General features: G+C 38.2%; 1 protein-coding gene across 6 annotated transcripts in view; it reads left to right on the top strand.

Moving 5' to 3' along the window:
• Window positions 1-25,324, top strand: part of VPS13B (vacuolar protein sorting 13 homolog B) — a 428,881-nt gene that overhangs the window by 2,205 nt on the left and 401,352 nt on the right. For all 6 annotated transcript variants that reach the window (XM_040076409.1, XM_040076406.1, XM_040076434.1 and 3 more), the window contains exon 3: window positions 6,234-6,377. In XM_040076409.1, coding sequence (XP_039932343.1) covers window positions 6,234-6,377 — 144 coding nt within the window. The remainder of the gene's footprint in view (window positions 1-6,233; window positions 6,378-25,324) is intronic.

Below are 25,324 nucleotides of genomic sequence, written 5' to 3'. Positions count from 1 at the left end.
TACAGCTGATGTTCTGTAGGATGTGTTCCCTCGACAGCCTTTTAAAATGTATGTGTACAAAGAAGGGTTGATCAAAAAAGGGGTTCTGGAGGTCATCTAGTTCAGCCTGCTGTTCTGAGCATGGCTGTTGCCAGCATTATGTCAGACCAACTTGTGTTTTCCTTCAGCTGAGTCTTAAAATCTCCTGTCCTGTGAGAAGCTCCTCTCTGGGTAAGCTGTTTTAGCGCTCCGCTGTGTCGAGGGGAAGTTTGTCCTAATAACAAATGATGACTTGGGATGGATATAACAAACTTGCTGTGTTACCTGACACTGTCAGAATTTTGCTGCTCTCATTGAGGTGGTGTTCTTTTTCCAGTAGTTGCAGTTTGCTTTGTAGGTGACCCCTTGCTTCATCTTTGTCTGCCTATGGACTGTGTTCCTAAATAGCCACCTCAACCTGCTGATGTCATCACTCTTGTGGTGACAGATACTGCCATGTGTAGCTGTGCTCATGACTTACCAGTTTGAATGGGAATGTGAATATGTGATTGATGCAAAATTTAGCTCAGATTCATTGTATTTACATTATTAAGCTGAGTGCTTGTGAAATGTAGTTATCTTCATAATTTGGCTCTTACTGTTCTTCAGAACTTGTCTGGATCCACAGACTGACTGTATTTAGAGTAGCTCTCTCTTTTTTTTTTTTTTTTTTTTTTTTTTTTTTTTTTTTTTTTTTTTTGAGGGGATGCTGTTTATTTCTGCTCAGCAAAACTCTTTGAGTAAGCAGTATGTGGTAATACAAAGTCCCCAAACCCTTGCCACTGGTAGGACCTCTCTTGAAAAGCTGGTCTCTAGAAGTTATAAGTATATATCATTTTAGTTGGGTTCTCTCCCTGGATGGATTCATGATACCCAAAGTTAGTCCCCTTAACTGCTCTGCTCTTGTGACACTGTTACTGTCCTGGATTGTGATCCCCAGCCTGGTTCCCTTACCTGACATGAGCACAGCTTTAATTTCATGTTTCAGGCTCTTAGATGCAAATCCACCTATCCTGGGTGTACTTGTCTAGAGCCTTGAACGTTTCCAGAGAATTCCGTCTCCTGTGGAGTTATACATGGTTTTTTGGGCGTGTTAGCATAGGTGCCAAACTACCTGGATGAAGCACTTGATAACAGATTTGGGAACAAGTGTGTGCTTCCTGCTTCATGCACTTCAGCTGATGTTAGTGTTCTCATGTCATGGTGTGCTGTTATGAGCCACCAAACAGAATCCCAAAGGACAGGTGAGAACAAAGCATAAACTGCTGTTTGTTTTATAGATTTTTATTTGTTTTTGTGACCAAGTTGGAACCAATACCTCTTTAAATCAGATGAACAGTTGTTGACATAGAAAATTTACCAAATGTGAAGAGAATGTTCCAGTACCTGAAAATACTTTGCATGTTTTTTACATATATTTTTGTGAGTTTTATGCTTTTGTTAAACTAACCTGAATGTCATTGTAATAACTCTTAAGGTCTGTCCTTCTCTCTGTCCCCCTTTTTTTGTACAAACCAGTTCTGTAGTGGAAGTCAAGTACTTGTTTGTACTGGGCTTGAATCTTCTAGGTACAGTGTAGCTTTTGTACATAATTGTGTCACTCTCTGAGTAGCCAATTGATTTTATAATAATTATCTTCAACTAAAAATTAAATCTAATAAAATTTTGATATTCTTTCCTATCTGGAATGATTCAATTACTAGAAGATTAACCATTCCAAGAAGTTTTCCATCTGTACATAATATGCACATTGTAAAAAACTACTTCAAGGAAGTAATTTTTAATAAAATTTTGAAACAAATACTTTAAATATTGTTTTTTGGGAAAGCGTTTTAAGCGCTTTTGTCAAATTTTGTGTGAAGTCCCCATAGTACCAGAGGTAATAGAACTACCTCTGTGCTTGGTAACTAGTTTGTGTGTAGTATATCTGCTGACACAGTAGTGCCAAAAAGATAACATGCATTGTGATCTCTTCTTGCTGCTTGTTGTATATTCCCATAATTAGTCTTTAGCTATTTTGCATATGCAGAAGAGAAAGATTAAGTAGTCTTTGGAAGACAAAGGATACTTTGGTCTAAAGATTATTGGATTTTATTGCAGTGTGGACCTTTCATATCCAAAAGAATTTGTGTAGAAAGAAACATGAAAAATTCTAATGTACCTAAAATAATTTTAAGAAAATGGGAGCATTGAAATATCCTTATTTTAAGTCTCTGTCATGTGCCACTGGTTACTTGTGAAATGCAGCCTTGCGTGTGAAGAAATGGTATTTGAGTTAACAGTGATGTGGAGGACAAGTACTTGCCTATCACCCCAACTTTTAGAATAGTCTTGTATTTTAGAGCAGGGGGAGATTTTAGGCAAAGGGGATTTGTGATCATCTAGTCTGCAGTCTTACATGTTAGTCAATTATTTATGGGTCAAGCCCAGAAGTTTGGTTTTAGCCATATAAATTTTTGTGGAGGATTTGTATGATTAAATGGAAAATCTAAAATGCAAAGTTTAATCAGCCATAGGTATGGAAGAAATATTACGAATTTCAAGGAGTACTTAATGAAAGGAAAAAGATTGCATAGGAAACAGGGAGGAATAGAAACTTTCTTTGTTATTTTGTGTTATGAACAAGTTACTTAATTTGGCACACATTTGTATTGTCTACTGAATTGTACAACAGAGAGTTCTCTACATTACTTTATTCTAATTGCCCTAGCTGCAACTAGGACAATGAGTTTCCTTAATGTCAGATAACATTTGTATCTAAATTTCCTTTGAAAAAGAACTATCTTCTAAATATGCTGTGCACTTTCTTTTATCACCTTTATTTTGAAATAATTCCTGCTTTGTTTCTTTCAATATCTTGCAGTTAACTAGACAAAAGTGAGAGCATGTTAAATCCATCCAGCAAATAGTGAAAAAACAGCTATTCTAGAATGTCTTTTGAAGTAAAGACAAGTCAGGATCTAAATAGACATTGTGGTGTTGATGAGTGACAAAAACACATCTAAAAGTCCAGAATGGGAATTTAGTTCTATTATTGTTGACAGTGGTAGTTTACTGCCTTGATCTCTGAAAGCATTGTCTCTTACTTTGTAATGTATTTTTAGATTGCATTTTTTTAAATAATTTATTTCTGTGCCACACTTCATGTGTGTCCCCAGTCCTTCCCACAGATAAAAGTTCTGGGACAAAAGGCACTACTTAATTTATTGTATGATTAATCATGTAGCAAAATCTGTAGCTAAACAGCCCAATATTTGCTTTTTAGCTTCTTAACTAAAACTGTCTGGATGAAAATTTTATTTGTGTTGCTCGTGAGCCTAGGGCTGAATTTTTAGGAGAGGCTTTTGGCAAAAATCCTGAAGTGTAGTAGTGAACCAGATGAAGAAAAAACATTTTGTAAAAACAGATTAATAATTTTCTTTGAACTTTTAATGAGACAGTATGAAACTGTCATCTCTTAGAATGGGGACTTGAAATTATATGTGACTTTGTGTAAGCGTGGCTGAAGGAGTTGAGTTTTTTTAGTATGAGATGGGTGTGTTTTTTTAAACTTCATTAATCAGTACTCATTAAGGCTCAAAAAAAAAATTTACAAACTGAAAGCTGTACTTGGCAAAAAAATAGAGTGATAATTTTGTGTCATTTCCTCCTCTGAAGATTTGGTCAGCAGTGAATATACAATAATCTTAGCTACTGGATGCAGGATAAACTTTTTCACAATACCAGTAGAAAGCTTTAGGAGGTATCAGCTGCAGAATGGGGGAAATTGTTCCCTAGAAGTGCTTCTCTTAGCAGCTGTTGTTGCTGTGATGATGTAGGTATTGATAAGAAGAGTTGACTTGCCTCTAGTCATCCCCAAGACCCTCTCAAGATGCAAACGGTGGTTATTTCAATTCTGAACTTAGGAGATGGTAACTACTTAAGAAAATAAAACTTTTTAAGGGGTTTCAAAACATATCACTAAGATTTTATTATATATTAATTATTCATTAATTTATCACTGATAAATGTATTTATTTCAATATATTTAGGCAAAAAATTACATTAACTAGCTTCACAGAAATATTGTATAGGCATGCTTTAAGACTTTATAATACATATCAGGTAGTAAATGCAAAATGCTCTTGTCCCCAGATTTTATTTATATAGAAATTCTTTACAGCAGGGATAGGTCTAGGGTCAAGCAGTGCAGGAAAAGAGGCTTTTTGGATCCACTGGTAGGTGTTTGTCTGAAATTCCCTAGCAACTTGCCTGCTTGATTTCTGTTTCATGGACCTTCTCTGTGTAACAGCTGTTCATTCATACAAATTCTGAGTTGAATGAGATGTATGTATCTAAACTGAGCCAAGGGGCAAAGGTGCTTAAGCCCTGTTTTGCCAGGATGATTCTGGAGTCTTGAACGAAGGTTTGTGTTCCTGAGTTTACCAAAATACAGTTAAGAACCTGTGTGTGCTGGTCAGCAGCAGGCTCAGCAGGAGTCAGCAATGCACCCTGGCAGCCCAGAGGACAAACCCCTCCCTGGGATGCATCAAACTCAGCATCACCAGCTGGTCACAGAGGTGACTGTCCTGCTGTACAGCCTTGGTGCAGCCTCTCCTCAGCTCCGTGTGCTGCTCTGGGGCCCACAGCTGAAAAATGAGGGTAAAGGATGAGAACGTGTCCAGAGGAGGGCAACAGAGGTGGTGAAAAGGCTGGAGGCAACGTCCTGTTTTAAGGGACTGAGGGCTTTGGGCTTGTTTCATTTGGAGAAAAGGAGGCTGAGGGGTCACCTCACAGCTCTCTACAGCTTCCTGAGGAGGGGACATGGAGAGGGAGGTGCTGAGCTCTTCCCCCTGGCATTCAGGGAGAGGACACATGGGAGTGGTTCAGAGCTGTACCAGGGGAGGCTTAAACTGGACATTAGGAAGCATTTCTTACTGAGGGTGGTCAAACACTGCAACAGGCTTCTTACAAGAGGTCTGTGCCTCTGGCCTGTCAGTGTGTAAGAGGCATTTGGAGAATGCCCTTAATAACGTATTTTGACTTCTAGTCAGCCCTGAAGTGGTCAGGCAGTTGAACTATATGGTCATTGTAGATTGGCCAAAACTGCTTCCCTGCATTTAGGAGACTTAGATTCACTTATTTCTCAAACTGAGAACATACTAAACCTGTAGTTCTCAGCATCTAAGATGATGATGAAAACACCAGGCTATAGGCAATTATTCTTCATTAAAACTTAAAAACTTGATAGTAAAAAATATCAGAATATGAGATTAGAAAGGTGGAAAGATGAAGCATCCCTGGAACCTGAGCATTAGAATACTTAGTATTGAGAATCCTGACTTAAAATTCTAACATATGAAATATTGCTTCTTTTTTTTTTCAGTATACAATTGTTTTCATTATTCCAAATCTTGGTTGCTAGTCCTGAGACCAGCTTTCTAGCCTCACCCTTCTGTTGGTTAAGGGTCTTATTGTATGTACACCAATTTTCTTAATTGGGTGCTTTTAATCTAAACTTTGGCACCTTAATTCCTTCTGAATTGCTGCAAGCAGCAGCTGGTTCCCTGAGGCTGTCCTGCAGAGCTGTGATCTGTGCTGGAAGGAGTGCCCAGGCATTTTTTAGAAGCTCTGGACTGACTTGCACAAGTTTTTAAACCAGTGAGACATCTGCATTAGACCTTACTGTGCAGGAGTCTGGTTTTGCCAATGAAAAAATTAATAACTTCGTATTTACTAAGCAGTTTGATGTGAAAGGTGCAACAATGGGCCAGCCTTAAGAGAACTGATCTCTTAAAACTCTTAAGCACTAAAATATGTTGAAAGAAATTGCCTTGCTGTGGCATTGTCAATGTTTAGTTCCAGGTTTGTGTTCTTCACAATAATACTGGTTATGTATCGGTTTAAGTATTTACCTTTGCTTTGTTTGTTTCTGCTTGTACCTTGAGTAGCAAAACGTTTTGCAGTATTTTCATATGGGAGAGAGATGGTTTTAAAGTATCTTTTGTTATCAAGGACATGGTAATCCAAATGTTTCCTTTGAACAGACTAATTGTGACATAATTGTGCAAGTGATTATAAAGGCAAATGTCAAGTCCTGTGGCATACTGCTGATTAGGGGAGGGAGAAAAACTTTTGACTTTTTTTCTGATAAAACATTACTATTTTGAGTTACAAATGTGTCTGGAATTTTGATATGTTTCAGTAGTTAATTCTGCATTCTTTGTTGTTGTTAGGAGCTGAAACTGCCATTTACTTTTTTAAGTGGGCATATTCATGAACTTCGGATTCATGTGCCATGGACAAAATTAGGATCAGAACCAGTTGTCATCACTATCAATACGATGGAATGCATCTTGAAGTTAAAGGATGGGGCTCAGGTAAGAAATGAAGATGAATGCTTTTCCAACATTGTGAGGTTCATGAGAATAAGAGCTTCTATAGGTCACTTTCTTGAAAGTCTTCCGAAGAATCTGGCATGTGAAGCTGGGATCCCTTTTATTTTCTAAATAAAGAGGCTAATATTTTTCTTCATGTCATGGCTCATATCTTCCTTTATGCTTATTTTTAAACTCTTTATTAGCTGTAACTGTGTTCTTGCACATGTGAAAGCAAGTTAATACTGCTCTATCAGATTTCTCCTATGACTAGGAAAGAAATGGATTTCAAGAGCAGTATAGCATCCTGTGTCACTCTGGCTTCTGTCCCCCAAGAAGCAGCGGTGGTTTCTTGAGTCAGCGGCATGTGGCACAGCTCAGCACTGGGCATTTTTCAAAACTTGTGTTGCTATTATTGAAGGAATGCTTTGAAGATTCTGGAGTCTAAGTAATTTTTACCGTTAGAAATTATACTGCTTGTTTGAGTGTACTTGGAAGACTTCTTGTATGTAAGGGTCTTCAGTTGTTTTTTTTTTTTTTTTTTCTCTTTTACTTGCTCAGAATAAGTTGTGCATTAGGTTGTTTTCACAGGCTTAGGTAAAGTTTCCTTCTGACACAATGAAGCTGAAATATGCAGTACCCCAAATTTTATCATATGTCTAACTTAGTTAACCAAAAGTACTTGGTTATGTTAATGTTGAACTTGTGGTGGCTTCTTTTTTTTTTTTTTTTTTTAATCAGCTTTAATTCTAGAGAGGCTTACACGTTTGTTTAACTTACTGGTTTTTTGTAGAGCCTTGTTCACATTTTGATTTCAACAGTGCTTCACTTATATTAGGGATCATGCAAACAAAAATTCCAGTTTGTGAAAAACTCAAGTGTTTGGTAGGGTGCTTGATGAGCTGTTAACATTTAACATCAATAACTAGATACAAGGCAGCAAGAGCACTGGAGAACACTTTCCTGTTGTTTGATATTTCTTGATATATTCTTTTACAGTTACAGAGCTAATTTGCTGGAGTAGAAATCTCTAGTCTTAGCCACCCACAGAGGACTTGATTGCATTCTGTAGTTACGCTTAATCTGTGTGCATATGTGGATGTGCATATATACACATCACCAGCTAAATATTAAGTACTTTTCCAATGTTAAGGTAAGCTTTTGAGACCAGATGTTCCGTGAGAAGTGAGTTTTTGGAAGCAGCAAATTGCAACTAATTATGAATTGCCGAAAAAGATTTGTAGCCCATGACTTTGTGCAACCCAGAACTAATATTTGATATTGGACCTTGCAGATGGCTACTGCCAAAATGATCAGATTTCCTGCTTGCGTGGTATTTGAAACTTAAATTTTGTGGTGCATACATCAAAAGGTCAAGTGTCATGAATGTAAAGCGCTCTCAAAACAAGTATTTGTTACAGATGTTTAAGATTCAGAGGCAAGAAAAGAGTTTTGAAAATTGCAGCTGACATTTGAACAAATTATTCATTGGTATGTATGCTCAGGAGGGTAAAATTTGGGTCTGTGCCATGGAAGGATTATCTTTGACTAACAAGAATGTAGATGAAAGCACTTTTATGCTGTTTTCTGAGGATATGGTTTAAAAAGTTGACAGGTTGAATTTCATTTTTTGAATTACTATTTGAAACTGTTCAAAGTATGGTTGTGTTCTTGGCTAAAACCAATTGTCATAAAAAACTTTGTAATCAGTGAATAAAAATACATGAATGAAATGAAATATTTCTATGGAAAATGGTAGTAAAATGAGCTTTCAGCAAGTTTAGCTCCAGTTGGAACTGTTTTGCCGAGAACTTTGTGTCAGTGAAGGGCATAATTAGCAAGAAAGCTTAGTTTAGTTCTCAAATTGATTGGCTTGACCCTGTATTTCCTTCCTCAGGTGAGACCTCTAATGAGCACAGGCGTAATTTCACCTGAGCGAAAAATAAAAGTTCTTGACCTCAACTTAGTGAGATGTTTTCTTTGGAAAGGTGCTATTTCAAACAATGTTTCTGTTGAAGATATATGAAGATTAAAATAGATGGCATTGTTAGAAGCTATTGTCCAGTGGACCCTACAGATTTTGTAAAAAGGAAGAGAGGTGTTTTGCTCACATTCTTGAAGAGTATCAATTCCCTGTGGTGCTTTTGTATATATAATGTTTTACTGTGATGCTGTGTCATTGTTAGTTCAGCTTCAGTGTTAGTTTAGTTAGGTTTTTTTTTTGTTTATGCTTATTGCAGTACCTCCTCAGCTAAGTTTGGATTAGACAGCAATGGCTCAACTTCTAGTTTTATGCAAAAATTCCTTTTCTAAGCAGAACTATTGTATAAGTGGTAAGTTCCCTTGATGTGTAAAATCAAGAATTCTGTAGAATTAGTGGTATTTACATTTTGAAGGTCTTTGCTTTTCCCCTTTTTCTTCTGTGCTTTTCTTCCTTTTTCTCCTTTTCTACATCTGATACTACTTCTGAAACACAGATATTTAATGTGGATACTTTATAAGATAAGTAAACTGAAGTGCATCAACTTTGCAGTGAATAAATGGGTGTTCTATTGAACATGCTTTGTATGTGCACTTTTGGTTATGACTTGGGTTAGTATCAGTACTTGAAATAGAATTTGGCTGTGAGGTGTTTCACATTGCTTTTTGATGTCTGTCAGCCTAATGCAACTGTGCCTGCCTTTTTTTGCTCTTGAACTAATCTTCTGCAGCACTGAGTTTTAAGTATGAGCATTTATAAAGTTCTCAAATATGCTGGTATAATTTTTAAATCTGTTCTTTAACACTTTAATGTGATTCTGAAGTTTGCTTGGCTTGTATTTAAGTTATTGTAATTGACTGTCGTGACACTGTTCTCCATGAGTGCTATATTTTGTTTTAGAAAGTGGTTAAAGTTCCAGTATTTTGTATTCTTCTCATTACCTATCCCTGTATATTAAATCTCTGGGCTTCATATAGAATTGAAAGCACTTTTTAAAATCTATGTTGATTGCTGTTTTTCCTCTGAGAGATTTTCTCCCTTTGTCCTGCTGGACTGTTCGTAACTCTTTTCTCTTCTACGCAAATTCTTTTTTTTTTTTTTTTTAATATATTTGAAATTCTTTGCTCCTTTCTCTTCCCCTCTCAGTGCTGAGATATCTCCATGCCCAAACGAGAGGATTTAAATTCAGGTCGTGCTAATAGGGAAGGACAAGCCTGTATGCGCCTGTCTGTTTTCTTCACTTTCTTGCGATTATAATTACTCACAAGACTCTTCATCATGATCAACCTTGAATTCTGTGGTTTTTGTCTTGTAACTGATGCAAATGAAGGTCAAGGAGAAATGTGTTATTTGTATTACTGCTTCAGATTTGAGTCCTTGCCTTCAAGCAGAACACAGTGTACCAGAAATATGCTGATGTATATTGTGGCTCTCTGTACTCCAAGGATAATTAATTATGGAATTGTGGAGGACTGTTAGGTTGAAGCACTTAGAGGGGCACAGGGAAACCAGGATCAGCATACAGACAATTGAGCTCCTTTCATGAGGAAAGTTGTGAAGGAATATAATAACTTTGTGGAGGCAGTGGGGAACAGCCCACAAGCAGAATTCTGACTGTCAGAATACCAGACACATTGTTACCTGACAACTGGTAGAGACTGCCGCCAAAGAATGCTGGAAGCAGAAATTGGTCTTGACCGGGAAATGATTGAGATGGGAGATAAGGTGTGTTGACAGATTATGAAGAACTTTGAAGGTGAAAACAGAAGGCTTGTGTTTAATGAGGGTACAGTTATATAAAGTCTTTGCTTAGGTGGTAAAGCTAGCTCCAGATCTGAAGCAGTGCTTTAGTGGTTTTTTTCCTCACCTGGGCTGTAGTAGTTCAGTTGAATGTGGCTGTATGGACAAGCAGTGCTGGTTTTTTTCATTTGACTCGAAGTCTGTTGTTCTGTGACAGCAGAAATATAGTAAGACTTGAAGTCAGAAGACTTAATTAACAGTCTTTAGTGGCTCACCTTTTTATTTGCTCATGTGGAAGCTCAAGGTCTTTATTTTTTAAATAAATTTTATTTGGTACTTACTTTTGTAGTAGTATATTTAGTTCAGTAAATCTGATACTGAGTTTTAGCAAAATTTAAGGTGAAGATTATATTGAGAATTGCTCTATAGGAAGCAAACTATGTTATCAGCTAGTGTTGAATCAGATCACGTTAAGGATGAATATGAAATTCTTATTAAGCAGCCAGGTCATGTTGCTCTTATTTGTGTTTTAATAGAGTAATATAAGAAAAAAGAGAACTTTATGTTTCTGTGTGTCCATACATACAAATTAGTGTATATATGAGTAACAAGAAAAAATTTCCATATTATTTTGAATTACAACAAATTGTTTCATGCAAATCAGACTGTGATATAGTGTTTTCCAAAGGTTCAGAAAGGTTTTGCAGAGTCTTTTGTTGGATTTTGTGCCATTTTCTGTCAAGAACTCCTGTCTGAAGAGTTCTTACGTTTTCTATGAATTGCTTTATGTGAACAAAAGTGTTTTGGGTGGGAGGTTCTCTTTCAAGGATATTACCCTTTTAAGGGATAAATGTCATGCCCCACAAATGTCTTGCAAAAACATTTAATAAACTTATTCTTTCAATAGAGAAAGTAGTAAAGGGAGGCTGTAACAGGTGCCAGAAAAGTCTTTGCATCATTTGGTTCAGACACTTTGTTGTCTTTCTTCAGTGATTTCAAATGAGAGGCTGAGGAGATGAGCGGCTTTGCTTAAAGCAGGATAAGTTCTCACATGTACTAGCTGGGCACGCAACAGTGACCGTGTAATTTACCTATTTTTGTTCCTATTAACCACTTTAATAGACTTTAAAAGCAAAGCATCTGATACTTTAGATTGAAGTAATTCTGCTTATGAAGGAAGAAATTGCCTTTGTGAATTTGTTGAAAGACTCCTGCAGGTGTATTTCTTAACACTCTAGCTGCAGGAGTCTTGCTACCGCCCTTGTGTTGCCTCAGTCGGAATACCTGTCTTGTTTACCTGAATGCCTTTTAATGTGTTCCTAATTTTGGACAGGTTTCACATGCATTTGCCAGTATATTTCTGTTTGAGTCCTTTTCAGGGCTAAGTAATGGTGATTTCAAATGTCTGAAACTGATTACTGTGAAAGCTATGAGAGATCCTGCTTGATTCCTTCTGTGCTTATTCCTGGCTCCTAGGACATCTTTGTGTTGGTGTGCTGCTGACAGGCAAAGATAGCGTGGCACTTCTGACCTAATCCTATTGCCTACTCTGGGAGAATGAGCCTTGCTTTTAGGTGTGAGCCTTGCTTTTAGATATTTCTGGTAAAGAACAAAACTTGTATAATAAGTACTTCTGCTTTCTGACCGGTGCAATCCTGGGTGACATGTACAGCTGTGCCATACCTAACTCCTGAGAACACCCACAGGGACAAGGCGTAGTAACCTTTCCCAGTATCTTGAGAACACAAGTGACTTTATGTGAGAAGGAGCTGACTGGGAAGATGCTTTTCTGGGCAGCCAAACAGTGGATGACCAAGCAAGAGAGGGGGTGTATGAGTGCTTGGGTACAGTGCTCAGTTTCAGGCATATTTACTGTGATAGCAGGTTCAAGGACGGAAAAAGCAGTTGTAAATAGAGTTGGGACTGTATTCTTGCAAGGAGCTCAGATTTTGAATGCAGTTCTTGTCAAGAAGAATCTTTTGATGTTGTCAAAACAGTTGACAGACTTGATGATCTTAAAAAGACCCTTTCCAACATAAGTGATTCTATGATTCTAAAATCGGGTTGGTCATTATTACACAGGTAATTATTAATTATTAAGACATTAAGACTGTATAACATCAGTGATTTTCAATAGCTTTTTTTTTTTTTTTTTTTTTTTTTTTTTTTTTTTTTTTTTTTTTTTTGTTCAAATGAATACACTTTGCACGTTGTGAGGAGAGAGCAAGGTGAGGATATGGCCCTGTGTTGGTATAGGTGTTGCAAGTTAAGGAAGCTGCCAGGAGCTGTGTGTAGTTACAATTTCACCTTCAGGTCCTGTAGCGGGGGGAGCAATAGTATCTAGAGAGCACATGTTGCCTTTTCTCATCTTGTTTCCTAAACAAGATCTCTGCGTGCCTCTGTGGTGGTGTTCAGACCAAATTTGTGGTTTTGAAGAAATCTTCTGGCTATTCAAGCTTACTGTGCTTTGCCCTCTCTTACAGGGTTACTAATGGGCTGGATACCTTTTTGGTCAAACTACCATTCTCCTAGAGCACGTTAAAAGGAAAATGTGCTGCAGCTGTTAATTGAAATGAGAAGAGCTGTCTTGTATGAGTTGGTAATAGAATCAATATCCTGTGATCACCAGGCATGGTGTGCCTCACACTGAGAGCACAGTGAATCCCATGAGATGAGGGTGTTGTTTTTTTTTTTTTTTTTCTCCCAGAAGCTGTTCTGGCAGTCTAGGTTCAGAAAGTCTATATCTAACCTATACTTAATGTCTGCTTGTTTGGTTTTCAAAGTCAGTGTGTCTGTGACAGTAGGCATCTCACAAAACATCAAAGTATGGACATGGCAAGCACCACTTTTTCCCCTCCTCCTTTGTGAAAACACATCCCTCTAGTGCCCTCTGAAGCTGTAGAAAATTGCATGTTCTTATCCAAGGGTTCATAAAAGGGTTTGTATGGTAAGAAAGTGGAATCTGAGCTTCCAAACTAATGGATTTCCATGAGTTTGTTCATTTTTATAATGATTTAAGTAGCAAGCCTTCTGCAAACCCTCTGGAATTGTTTTCTCAGAATGTAATCTCACTCAAACTAGAAGAAAAAGGAAAACTGTCTGTGGTTGTCCGGCGGGTCTCATATTACATGCAAAGGCCAGTGCTTGATATCTGTGTATTCTGCACTGATAGGAGACAGCAAATTAATACTCACTCATATTCTGTTTCCAGCAGTGTTTTGAACTCTGTATCGACAGCAGAACATTCTGGTATGAGATTATTTGTCAAGAAGACTTCAGTGTAAATTGGAAGAATTGTAGGCATATGAGGATGCATTGATGCCATAATAAGGAAGGTCATGCACAATCAAGCAGTGCAGCTGTACTTCAGATTGTCAGTGAAATTTCTTCCTTAGGCATTGTGGTGGGTTGACCCTGGATGGCTGCTAGGTGCCCATCAGAGAGCTCTCTGACTCCCCTTCTCAGCTAGACAAGAGAGAAAATATAATGAAAGGCTCATGGACTGAGCTAAAGATAGGGGCAGATTGCTCACCAGTTACTATCAAGGACAAAACAGAAATTAATTAATGGCTTTACTCTATTCCTGATTCTTTACTTCCTCTTGCCAGTGGCACAGGGGACAGTGAATTGTTGTAGTTAATTTATCACACTGCTGCTGCTTGCTCCTTAGTGGAAGGACTTCTCCCCCTGCTCCAAAGTGGGGTCCCTCGAGGGACAGTCCTCCACAAACCGCTCCAAAGTGACTCCTTCCCATAGCCTGCAGTTCTTCATGAACTGCTCCAGTGTGGGTATCTTCGATGGTGTGCAGTCTTTCAGGAACAGCCCAAGGGATCACAAGTCCTGCCAGCCAACCTGCTCCATTGTGGACTCCCCTCCCTGTGAGTCTACGGGTGATGCCAGGAGCCATCTCCAGTGTGGGCTTTGCATGGCCTCACTGCTTCCTTCAGGCATCCACCTGCCCTGGTGTGGGGTCCTACACCGGCTGCAGGTGGATCTCTGCTCCACCATGGGCTGCAGGGGCATATCTCCTTCACCATGAGCTGCAGGGGGATCTCTGCTCCATGCCTGGAGCACCTCTTCCCTACCTTTCACTGACCTTCGTATCTTCAGGGTTCTTAGCTCCCATGTCCTTATTTCTCTCTGCTTCTGTCCAGTAGTTTTTGGGTTTTTTTCATCTTAAGTCTGTTATCTGATATTTATCACTGATGGCCTTGGCCAGTGCCAGGTTTGTCTTGGAAGCTGGCATTGCTTCCATCAGACATACAGGAAGCTTCTAGCAGCTTCTCACAAAATCACCCCCCTAGATCCCCGCTACCAAAACCTTGCCCTGCAAACTCAGTCCAGGCATGAAGCAGTGAGGTCCTTTTGTCCTTCATACGAACAAACCTCAAGGTTATAGTCTTATTATCATGCACAGGCACCTTATACTTTTGCTGGTGTTTATTTTGTGCTCCTCTGTACTGTAGAATCAATTGCAGTACTGGTTAGACAGCAAGAATTTCTGCTTTTCACATTTTGGAAGTAAAGCTCAAATTGATGATGTCTTGTTCTTTCTCTTGCCTGAGCTATCTCATTCTAAACTGATGATTTTCTTTGGTTTGCAAAAAATGATTGAAAGACAGCCCTTATAATGCAGTGCTGGTAGCTGAAAAGCTAACTTGACATGGCTGCATTATCTTATAGCTGCTATCTCAGTATAGAATTGCTGTATAAAAACAACTCTTTTTCAGCATTAGTAATGCCTGCCAAGTGTTGGGGTTTGGTTGAGGTTCAAGGCCTCAGGTTCCCTAGCTGCCTTGTCATAATTCGTAGTACTTCAATCTTGTAGTATACTAGTACAGTTCGTTTGTCTTAGGCATATGGACTAGGCATCTTGTCATCTATCCCAAGTTCCTTTTTTGCTTTTCTAAAATTTAGGTATTTAGAATTAAGAATTGTTTGGGGGTTTTTATTACTCTTTGGGTATATTGGCTTAGACTGGCTCTTTGCCTTTTAAGATGTCAGTTGTGCGTTGGGAAACATGCCCTTGCCAAAAAGGAAATAACATTTTTCAAGTTTTAAACAACTTATTGCCTTCTGAAAAACCAGTTTAATTGTTCTTTAAGTTCAAGAATGACAAAAATATATTTACTTGTGTGGATTATATACATTAATGTCTCAATTCTGTATACACAGTATACATGAACTTTCTTTTAACTGCCAAATCAATGTCCCTGGTTTGGGTTCTGACATCTTTTTTAAATGCATGTGTGGCACTGGCACTGTACCTCAATTTGTGACCTTTCTGTAGGCTGTTGAGAAGCCTTGCAGCTGCAGAGATTGCAGCTTCAATTTTCTTCCTTCAGCTGGTAAAGTTTGAGGCAGCCAGACTGAAAATGTGCATATTCTGTGATTAAGAGAGCTCTTCTGGAGTCCATTCTGTCTTGCTATAGGTGTCCCACGTGTATTTACAGAAGTAGGCACTAAATAATTTGTATCAGATTTATGGTGTTGTTAGCTTAGTACAAGACACTTGTTTGGAGCATGAAGTTTTGAAGTTTGTTGGTCTGATGTGAAACCTCAGTTGGAGTTCTGTCTTTGCCAAGCAGCAAGAAGAAAGGATAATGGGGATGGGTGTAGTATGTGAAGGAATACTGAGGCACTTAAATGGGTGAGTGGGTTAGGTGGGAAGAGATTAAAGAAAACAGATGGATGTGAAGTCACCCCAAGACAGGAAGGAAGGGTAGTTTTTTTTGGGGTAGTGCTGGTGATCCTTTAAGCTGTCATATATTCACAGGTAGTTCTAGATAGATTGTTTAATCAGGTGAGGGTAGCACGCTCACATGAAGAATTCCACTTGTTTGCCTTGGAACACCTGACTAGCTGAGAAATATCTCACTTATTTTGGTGGAGCTTTTTTAGGATGCCATATTTTGGAAAAAGTAATCCTAATTTTAGATGTGTTGGAGTAGTTTTCCATGTATGTATATTTTTTTTGGGAATCCTACATAGGGCTGAATTTATTGAATCTGTTATAATATTTCAGACCTAGTAGTTTAATATATTATTATTTTCTCCTATGCTTTGAAGAAAATATTTTCAGAGCAGATTACTAGAACACAGTTATTGCATGGGTTTGTTCTAAAATAGATATGGATATGGGGCTTGCTGTTTTCTGGATCAACTTGTATTTCAACAGAAATTAGTGCTTTACGTGACATGTGTTTTGGATTTGTATTTTTAAAAAGCCTTGTTCTATTGGGCAGACATTCTTAAATTAATCTGTGGTTCTCACTCCTTTTTTTTTTAAATTCTCCTTATTTTTTCTTATCCTGTTCTTTTATGTGTGTTGGGTTTATTTAAAATACTTAAACTGTGGGCACTGACTTCCTAGCTAGATTCCTCCTTTCTACATAGAATTCCAGTTTAACTATAGTTGTGCTTTGACTTTTGGCTGTAGAAGTTGATTTCTTTTTGGAATCTTTTCACTCATTAACATGTTGTCTGAGCATTTTCTTGTCTGATCAGTCTCATTCCACTTAATTATATATTGAGTAGCTATCAGCTGACCTGCTGAACTGTTCTTTCTAAAGCTAGTGCTTTATTTTTTTCTAAGAATTGTGTTCTGGGACTAGAGAGTGTCCAAGACCTGGTGTCAATATTGCAATGCTGTGTTCAATGCACTTGTCAGTTTTAACATTGGCAACTCAACACAGAAAGTGAAGCAGCAGAATGGGTTCATTTTCAAAACTGAGGTTTTTGGGAAATAGCATAGTGAGAATTCAGATCTCAAAATTTAGTTTTGAATCAATACATTTTTATAAACATATTGTTCCCCCACCCAATACTATCTTTGTTGATGGAAAATATTTATTTTCATTTGGTGAAACTTTACGTGCTATGAGCTTGTTGCACATGGGCTACTGCTCCTGAAAACAAGAGCTAGATAGCAACCTATGAGACTTTTCCTGGAACTGGACTGTGTTAGAATTTGAGATTTGTTGGCATAGAAGGTGCAAGCTGTGCTTGGGAGTATATTCTGACTGAAACATTTCCTTAGCTGTGGAAACTTGTAGGCTGTTGAACGTATTGTTATCAAATAGGGCACAAGTAGCAGTCAACCCATTTCTCTCTGTCTCCCCCTACCCCCTTTTTTATTTTTGCTTACATAGCATTCTCTAAGACTAATTCTAGAATTTGACTGTAACTTGCCACTGGTTAGTCATGTTCCATTGAAAAAAGAAAAGAAAAATTGGAAATCAAATTATGTAAGCCAAGAGCTGTTTGACCCCCAGATATCCACACTTCTCTTTATTCATGTACATGAAAACTAATAAACGTATGCCAAATGCCTTGTTAACAAAATAAGTGTTATTTGTTTTAACCAAAACCAGGTGCTTCTCTTCTCAGCATGAGGAATCTTGTTTCTGTGCTCATCTCTGTGTGAGTTCTGGCCTGCAATACAGTTTCACTCCAGTGAGCCGCCTCTTACACCTTTTGACACCTAAAATCTGTACATATCCCACTTTGCTTGTGAAGTAGTTTGAATATTGACAGTTCAATAGCATTGCCCATGTGGAGGGGAAGAGTGTTTGTCTCAGAGGAAGCCCATGTTCCCCCTTTTCCTTGTTTAAAACTGTAGTTCCTTATTTTCTGCTTTGTAGTTCTAGATTTCTTTGCTTGGGGGATTGTGATGTTACTTAACAAGTGAGGAAGCAGTAACCACACTTAGCTGTTGTACTGCACTGGTATAGGAGCTTGTTCTTAAGACATACTTTTGTGTGGGTGTTCGTATGTGTGTTTATGCCTATTAAAGACAATTTTCCATCTGACTATTTCCTTATTGCTTGATGGTCAGAAGGAACAATTAGGACAGGAAATATGGATTGCACTTGGTACATAGTAAACAGTTGTTTTTGCATTGGCTATAATTTCACATTAATCTAGTTAGTAAGGCAGTGAGAGCAGGCAAGAGCCATTTTCTGATTGCTTTTTGGGCAGGCACTGTCACACTTACCCAGCTGAATGGTAGTCAATGTATATTTAACTTGCTTCCCTCAAACAATGCAAATTTTTTTTTTCTGGAGTTCTTTAATGGACCCATCTTCACAGTTCTGTGATCACTAGAAAACTGCAGACCCCAGATTATTTCACACTACATAATACAGCTAATTCTGGAAAGCTCAGGAGTGTGAATGTTATGGTTGTTTATTAAGCAAATCATGAATATGCTGTGTGGAGAGTGGAGATGATATGTGAGAGCTTTCTAGCCTGCAAAATGAACTTGGAAGCTGAATGTCAGGTTGAACTCCTGACAAAGCACCAGTTAGAAAGTGCATTGTTGAAATATAAATAATAGTTTTGTTCTGTACCAGCGATGATAATATCCAGTAATTTTTCTGTGGAGTGGCTTTGCTGCTAGGGAATTGCATACAGTAAACCAACATTATATCAAGGAAATGGATGGCATAATTTAAATATTAGAGCCAATGCAGCATTGACCGATTTAACTTATATTTTAGGACTGTGGAGTATGTTGTGGGTCTGGAAGTCATGGATTTGAGTGTGAGTGCAATAGAGTTGCTTTTGGTGTGGCTTAATGTGCTATGTTTCTGGAAAAAAATCCCAAATAGTCAACAGGTTAGTAGGTAAAAAAAACCTACTAGTACTGCTAGTAATGTTAGTGATTTGCATATGCTTATATATTTCAGATAAGTTTACCTATGTTAAGGTATTTATTGCCTCTGGGATATGTATGAGTACAAAGAGGGTTTGTGTGTCTAGGTACATGAATTTTCCAAAATCTACTTTGAGTGATCATGTTCAAGAAAACTTTGTCCAGCTGTCACCTTTTGGTACCTCCAGGGCTATTGGCTGTTCAGGTCTTCTGGATGCTCATTCCTGACACAGGTCCCTCTTGAAGATAACTCTCTGGCGTTGTATGTCATGCTTTTATTATCACATCAAAATTAGCAGGGAAAATTGTTTTGGCAGAAACTTGCATGTTAATGCATAATGATTTTTGAAATATATGAGTAACCTAAATGCCAACACTTACAAGGATAATTACAAGTGTCCTATTTGTAAGTTTTGTGTTGAGAGGCTATACATGGAGACAGAGAGGAGGGTGATATAAGAGTTTATCTGTTTGGGGATCTATACTGCAGGGTAGTCCTGGACAGGACACTGAATGAATTGGTCCGTGCTAGCCAGCCAGCAGATCTGTTCCTCCCTGCCACAGTTCCTTTACTTCCCTTCGGTGTGTACTCAGCATGTGGAGCTCAGAAGCTGGTGTATCACTGATGAGACTGAACTTGCATTTGCTGATAGGCAGCTCAGGGTTTAAATCTATTCCATCTGCTTTTAGAACAAGGTTGCCACAGCATATGTCTTCACTGTTCGTGGTGGTGGACCAGGTTGAAAGGGTTGTTTGGTTTATTTTTTGCTGTGGTAATTTGGTAAATTAGTATTTGGGAGTGATCTCATGGTACGTACTCCTGAATTTTGGAAAGGAACCCATTTGCACAGGAACAGAGACTGACAGTGATTTCTGCAATGTAAGAGCTGAAACTCAGATCCCACAGTGTTGTTGATGTATGTTCCAGAAAATAGGTTTACTAAGACATATAAAATGTGATTGGTGTATTTGTCTATATGAAGTACAGAGGACTGTTCTGATGTGTAGATACAGCTGTATAAAGTAGAAAGATTAAGAGTAGTAGAAAGATTAAGAGTAATCCCTGTCCGTTTACTGATCTTTACTCAACTTTTTCCCTGACGTACTTACAGCAAGGAAATGTAATGCCAATAGTCAGTGTCTTTGTTCCCAGGTTCAGGGAGAAGGGGTTTATATATCATCTTTGGCATAATTCCTAGAAGTTTAGGGTCATATTCTGATTCAGCTTTCCCGGTGTAGGTCTGGACTACTTCAATTGATTTACTTTGGAGTAATTCCAGATTTGTCCCAATCCAGCTGACATCAAATCAGGACCCTACAGTCCAGCTTTGTTTCATGTAGTTGGGTGAAGAGTTTGGATTTGTGTGGTTTAATGGAGAATGAGGTGAGGTAGTGCATTTAAAAATATTTCCTTGGAGAGGAAGTAGGTTTTTCTCATTTGTTGATAGATTAAAGCATAGATAAATTTGTTGGAATGTATTTTAGCTCATCATTACAGCAGAACCTACTATTTGAGAATAGGCATGAAAACACATTTTGTAGTGGAAAAATTCTGCAATTAATTCACTTTTGGTAAAAGAATCTTAATATTCCAAAAGACAAAATACTCTTAATTCTTTCAGTACAAAGCATACTTGGGAATTATAGCTTGTTCTTTTTGGAAGGAGTAGTATTTTCTCTAAAAAGCGTATCATTGAATTATAAATTCTTAGATACAACTTAAGCAAAAGAATTCCCTTTACTCACCTGTTGCTTGTGACTTACCTTGCAATACCTGCACTTGAAGAGTGGTCCCTGCTAAATCATTTTGACACACAACTGATGTAGATTGTGTTTTATTTTGAACACTTATGGATAAAAGTAAATTCAATCCGGGTGAGCTTCACTTTTTCCAAAAAAGTGGGTATATGTTCAGGTTTCAGGATAAATGTTCAATGTGTGCTTTCTTTTCTTAGGAAAAGTCATTGTCTTCCCTCTTTCTAGGCCATAGAACCTGAGAGAAATTGTACTGTGTTACTGGCAATATTCTGGACCATCCAACTGTTATAAATGTGTGAATGTAAATGTAATTTTAAATGTAAATATTTATTTCTTTGCCTCTGGAGAAAATTGAACAAACTTGATTCCTCTGTTGAGAAATAGGATTTTTTTTTTTCTTCCCTCTCCTCTGGCATGTTTGTTTAGTGGTTCTGTCACTGACTTACTAAGAAACCATGTTCTGAGGCCTTCACCTTGGCTTCAAGAGATCCTCTTGCCTTCCCTTACACGTGCAAAGGTCTACAGAGGTCAGAATGCTGTGAGGTTACCCTTCATTTTCAATTAAAGTCCTTATGTATTGCACCCAGTTGGAGATTGAACAATGCAAAGCTGCTTTCCCTTTTTTATTTTATACGTGTGAATCATTCTTCTGAAAGATTTTGTCACATAAAGAGTTCTATTGGTTTGAGTTATTTAATTTGCAAGTATTTTCAGTTAAAGCTGAAAATGTCTTTTAGTTTCATTAGATAACAAAGCCTGTTAGGCCTGTTAACCTCTCAGCATTATTCGATATTTCAAATTAGTTTAGGGTGTCTGGAAATTAATTAACAGCTGCTGTAGCAGCAATAATATGTGATTACTTGGAATTCAGCCCGAAGATCTTTGGTCTTGGTATTCCAGAAGGGTGTTGGTTGTGTGGGACTACTTTTCAAAGACCTGCTGTGGTTTTCCATGTGGTTCTAGGAGGTGAGAGGCCTCCTGATCAATGCAGTCAGTGTTGCTCTGCCGTCAGCTATGGGGAGCACGGTCAACAGCAGTGTTTCGGTCCTGGGGTGGGTGGGCTGCTCTCAGGATTGTTTTTCATTCCCAGTGGCAGGAGAGTGTCATATTTCACAGCTTCTGGAACACTTTCTGTAGGTGAGTATCATCTGGGTTGTGTTGTATATGTGTGTAGTTCTGCTGCCTTCTGGAAATCTCAGCCTTCCTGTGTCTCTACTGGATTCCAGGTGTTTAAGCTTTCTACCCTGCAGTTTTTACCCAGCAGTGCCTGGTGAAGACCTGAGAAAGAAGTCAGACAGGAGTGTGCTGCTGACTCCATACAACTCATTCAGCCTGTTCTTGATGGTGATCTTCCCATATGTTCCTCAGATGTGGACACTGATGATGTTGCGGGATAAATGCATTGTGCTGGCAGTGGGAAGTGGACATCTTTCCTGGAAGCTCTTCAACCCTTTTCGCAGCATGCATTTAAAGATGGGCTTATTATATGATGGGGGAGAGGCTACAAGCCCCCTAGATAAAATGATTGTGGGGAGCAGACTGCCTGCTTCACTGCAGTCATCTGGTATGCAGCTGAGGTTCTTAGGAGAGGCGGCCAAAGGGAACAAGCTAGATGAATTGTCCTGCCACACTGCATATGGCCTGTGGGTTATAAGTTGTTCATTGTAGATATTTGCTTATGATCCTTAAGAACATTAAGATTTTGCAGTAAAACTTTAGAAAAATACTTAACAGCATGAAAGAAATCTGCTTAAGCCACAATGAACTCTCTAATTCTTTTTACCAGCCTTTCACAAAGAGAGAGCATCTGGTGGACAGAATAGATCAGAGTCCTGAGTGCATATGCTAGTGGTTTCATTGTCATCAACAGACATTACATTTTTGTTGATTTATTTTGTGCGATGACTAAAACTTCATTTCCTGCTCTGTTAAGGATGTTCTACTCTGCTTGACTTGTACAAAAATGAAGTATAGTTGTTGTATCCATATAAAAGTTGAAAGCAATTGTGTGGCATGGAGTTAGTGGTGGACATATCTTTTATCTGCTTATGAGTATGCACCAGTTCTTTTCATCTGAAATCCTCTACTTGTTGATGATGCTAAATCTTCTGCAGTTAACTTTCCCTTCTCAGGACTATAATCAAAAGGTCAAGATGCTGTAATCTATTCATAATTTATTGCATATCAAAGAGTATTCCTCTCATAAATGTGGCTTATAAAACTAGTTTATTACCCATATACCAATTGTTTAAGCACTTCTGTTCTCAGTCAAATAAAACCAAGTGAACTGTGCATATAGTTGTAGGAGAGTCTGAGATTCACTTCTACTAGTGTCTGTATAGCTCATCAACTTGAAAAAAGAATATGCTGTAGCTGCTCAGTCATTTTACTCTTGGCATTTTTTTTGCAAACATAATTTCTGCAAAATGGTGTTTTTACTGCCTGTTTTGTCTTGGGGGAAAAAAAACCCAAATGAGATACTGCATTTGGAACAGGACAGGGCATTATTTTTTCTACTTGTCAAAGCAGGGCTGGCACATATTTGGTCTTATTCAATATTGAGCTGTGTGTAATTGAACTGCTCCTCTGTTGTGTGTGAAATGTAGCTTGGATGCCTGGTTCTCTACTCTGGACTGTGTTCCTGGCTGTTTCCTCAGCAGCACTGCTGTTGCTTTCTCTGAAGTGCCTAATACGCTGCATGAATCTTCTGGTTGGAGGGAACCACCAGGGAGATTTTCTTTAAGGGAAGAGAACTGCCAACACTCAGAGCTTGGGTGTCTTGTGGGCACATTTTTTTTTTTCCTAGGTGGATGCTTTCTCATGTGTGAAGCTTTCATCAGACAAAATGGAGTTGTGCTTCTTTCAGGAATGTTGGAAAACTTGATTTGAAACAGAAATTAAAAAAAAATTTTTTTTTTTCAGAAATCTGAAACTGAAGTTTGATTCCAACTAAATGCTTCTTTTTCCACCACTTCCATCTTGATCTTGTACTAAAAGCAAGTATCAAGGTTATGAGACCTCAAGAGTGTGACTCAGTGAATTGGTCAGTATGTTAGTATCCGGTGAGGGACAGGCTTGCCTCAGAATTGCCAGCTCATGAGCACTCATCTTCCCTCTGCTTGTGCTGGACCTGGCTAGAGGTTAATGATTCTGGCCCACAAATTCTTAGTTTAGGATGCAGTTATGAGATTCTGATGCTGTTTAAAGGTAAACTGCAGCTAATTTGAAACTAACACTAAATGCCTTTACACATTATTAAACCAATCTGATGATTACACTAATGCCAAGATCCTATCCTGTCCTTGGCACCAATGGGACTGGTATGAGTTCAGTGGGTGTTGCTTGTTAATAGAAGATGGATTCTGGCTCTTGTAGTATTTTTTATGATCTACTGACACTGGTATTTCATTATTTCAGATTTAATGCGATTCTGAGCTCTCCTGAGCAGTGAACAACCTAAAACTCTCCTTTCTCATCTTCTGTGGAAAACAATTGGTAGATGGTTTGCTGCTTCCAATATAATGATGGCTAGTGCTGTGAGGAGAGAGAAAGCTGAGGGAATTGCAGCTAGCATTTATGAAGAGATCCCCTGCTTGTGAGATTCCACACTAACAGAAGCATTAAGGAAGCATAGTGTGGTGGGATTGAGCTGTGCAAGTGGTGTCCTTCCTTCAAATTTGTCCTGTCCTGCTCTGCTTCAAAACAGCATCGCACACATACCTGTTCCGTTCTTGCTGCTTCCTTTTCCTCATCTTAAAATGATCTTAATGATTAAGTTCTTATTTTTTTTCTGTCCTAGCATTTTTGATGGCTGACCTGTGAGCTTTGGCCATCTAAAAGGTCTGGTGTATGACATTTTACATTTTATGAATGTAATATTCTTGGATATTTTTACCCAGTTAAAACCCCTGACAGCGATACTTGTGTCTTAAACATGTCACACTCTACTATTTTACAGTTTTGCTTTTTCTTTTGGAAAAAAAATTTCTTATTTTGTGCAAAAGGCTTGTGTATAACAATCTTATATAGGCAGAAAGCAAGGACATACCTAAGTGAGTGTTCTGCTCTTTTCAGTTTTCATTCGTGTCTCTAAGGAGACATGTAATGCTTTAAGTGATTTATAAAGTAGCCTTGTAAACACATTTAGGTCATGATAGCGTTAAAGCTTCCTTTGTACATGATTTTTTTCATCAATGAACACTGGTAATGAATTCAAGTGTGGTATGATCCTGTCATTTATGCTGACTTGATGTAACTTCTTGCACTTGATATTTATTTCTGTTCTTGAATATAAATTCATGTCAGTTTTACTGCTGTTACTGGGTAAGAAATGATTTTGTTCATGCAAGGTTATCCTCTTTTTTTCTGCAATTTAAAAAACACGGGTATATTCCCAAGCACATAATTTGCCTTTGCTCTGGTTTTGGTTCATTGCAATGTGCAGCCTGTTCAAAAGAGCAGATACTTAATTTGTTCTGATACAGAAAGGGACCATGCATGTAAAAGCAAATACTGAAGTGTGGTGCTGCTTGGTTTTGACTATATACTGATTATTCAATAAAGATTCTAGATGAGCAACAGAAAAGCCTTGCATAGTGTGGAGATTTTTTTTTAAAATTGTTCTTGCACTACTGTTTCAGATCTTGTTTTAGGAATGGTAGGAGAGCAGGCAGGAAGATGTGGAAGGGAGGAGAACAGGAATGCTTATTGACATGCAGGTCAGCTCACGTGTGTAGCAGTTTGGTAGGCTACAACATTACCAAAATTATTCTCAGGAGATCTCTCAGGCAGCTAAACCTATTTTCAGCTTTCTCT

This window comes from Hirundo rustica, chromosome 1, assembly GCF_015227805.2.
Source record: "Hirundo rustica isolate bHirRus1 chromosome 1, bHirRus1.pri.v3, whole genome shotgun sequence".
Classification (NCBI taxonomy): Eukaryota; Metazoa; Chordata; class Aves; order Passeriformes; family Hirundinidae; genus Hirundo; species Hirundo rustica.
Note: the sequence above shows the minus strand (reverse complement) of the source record. Positions and strands in the feature narration are given on the sequence as shown.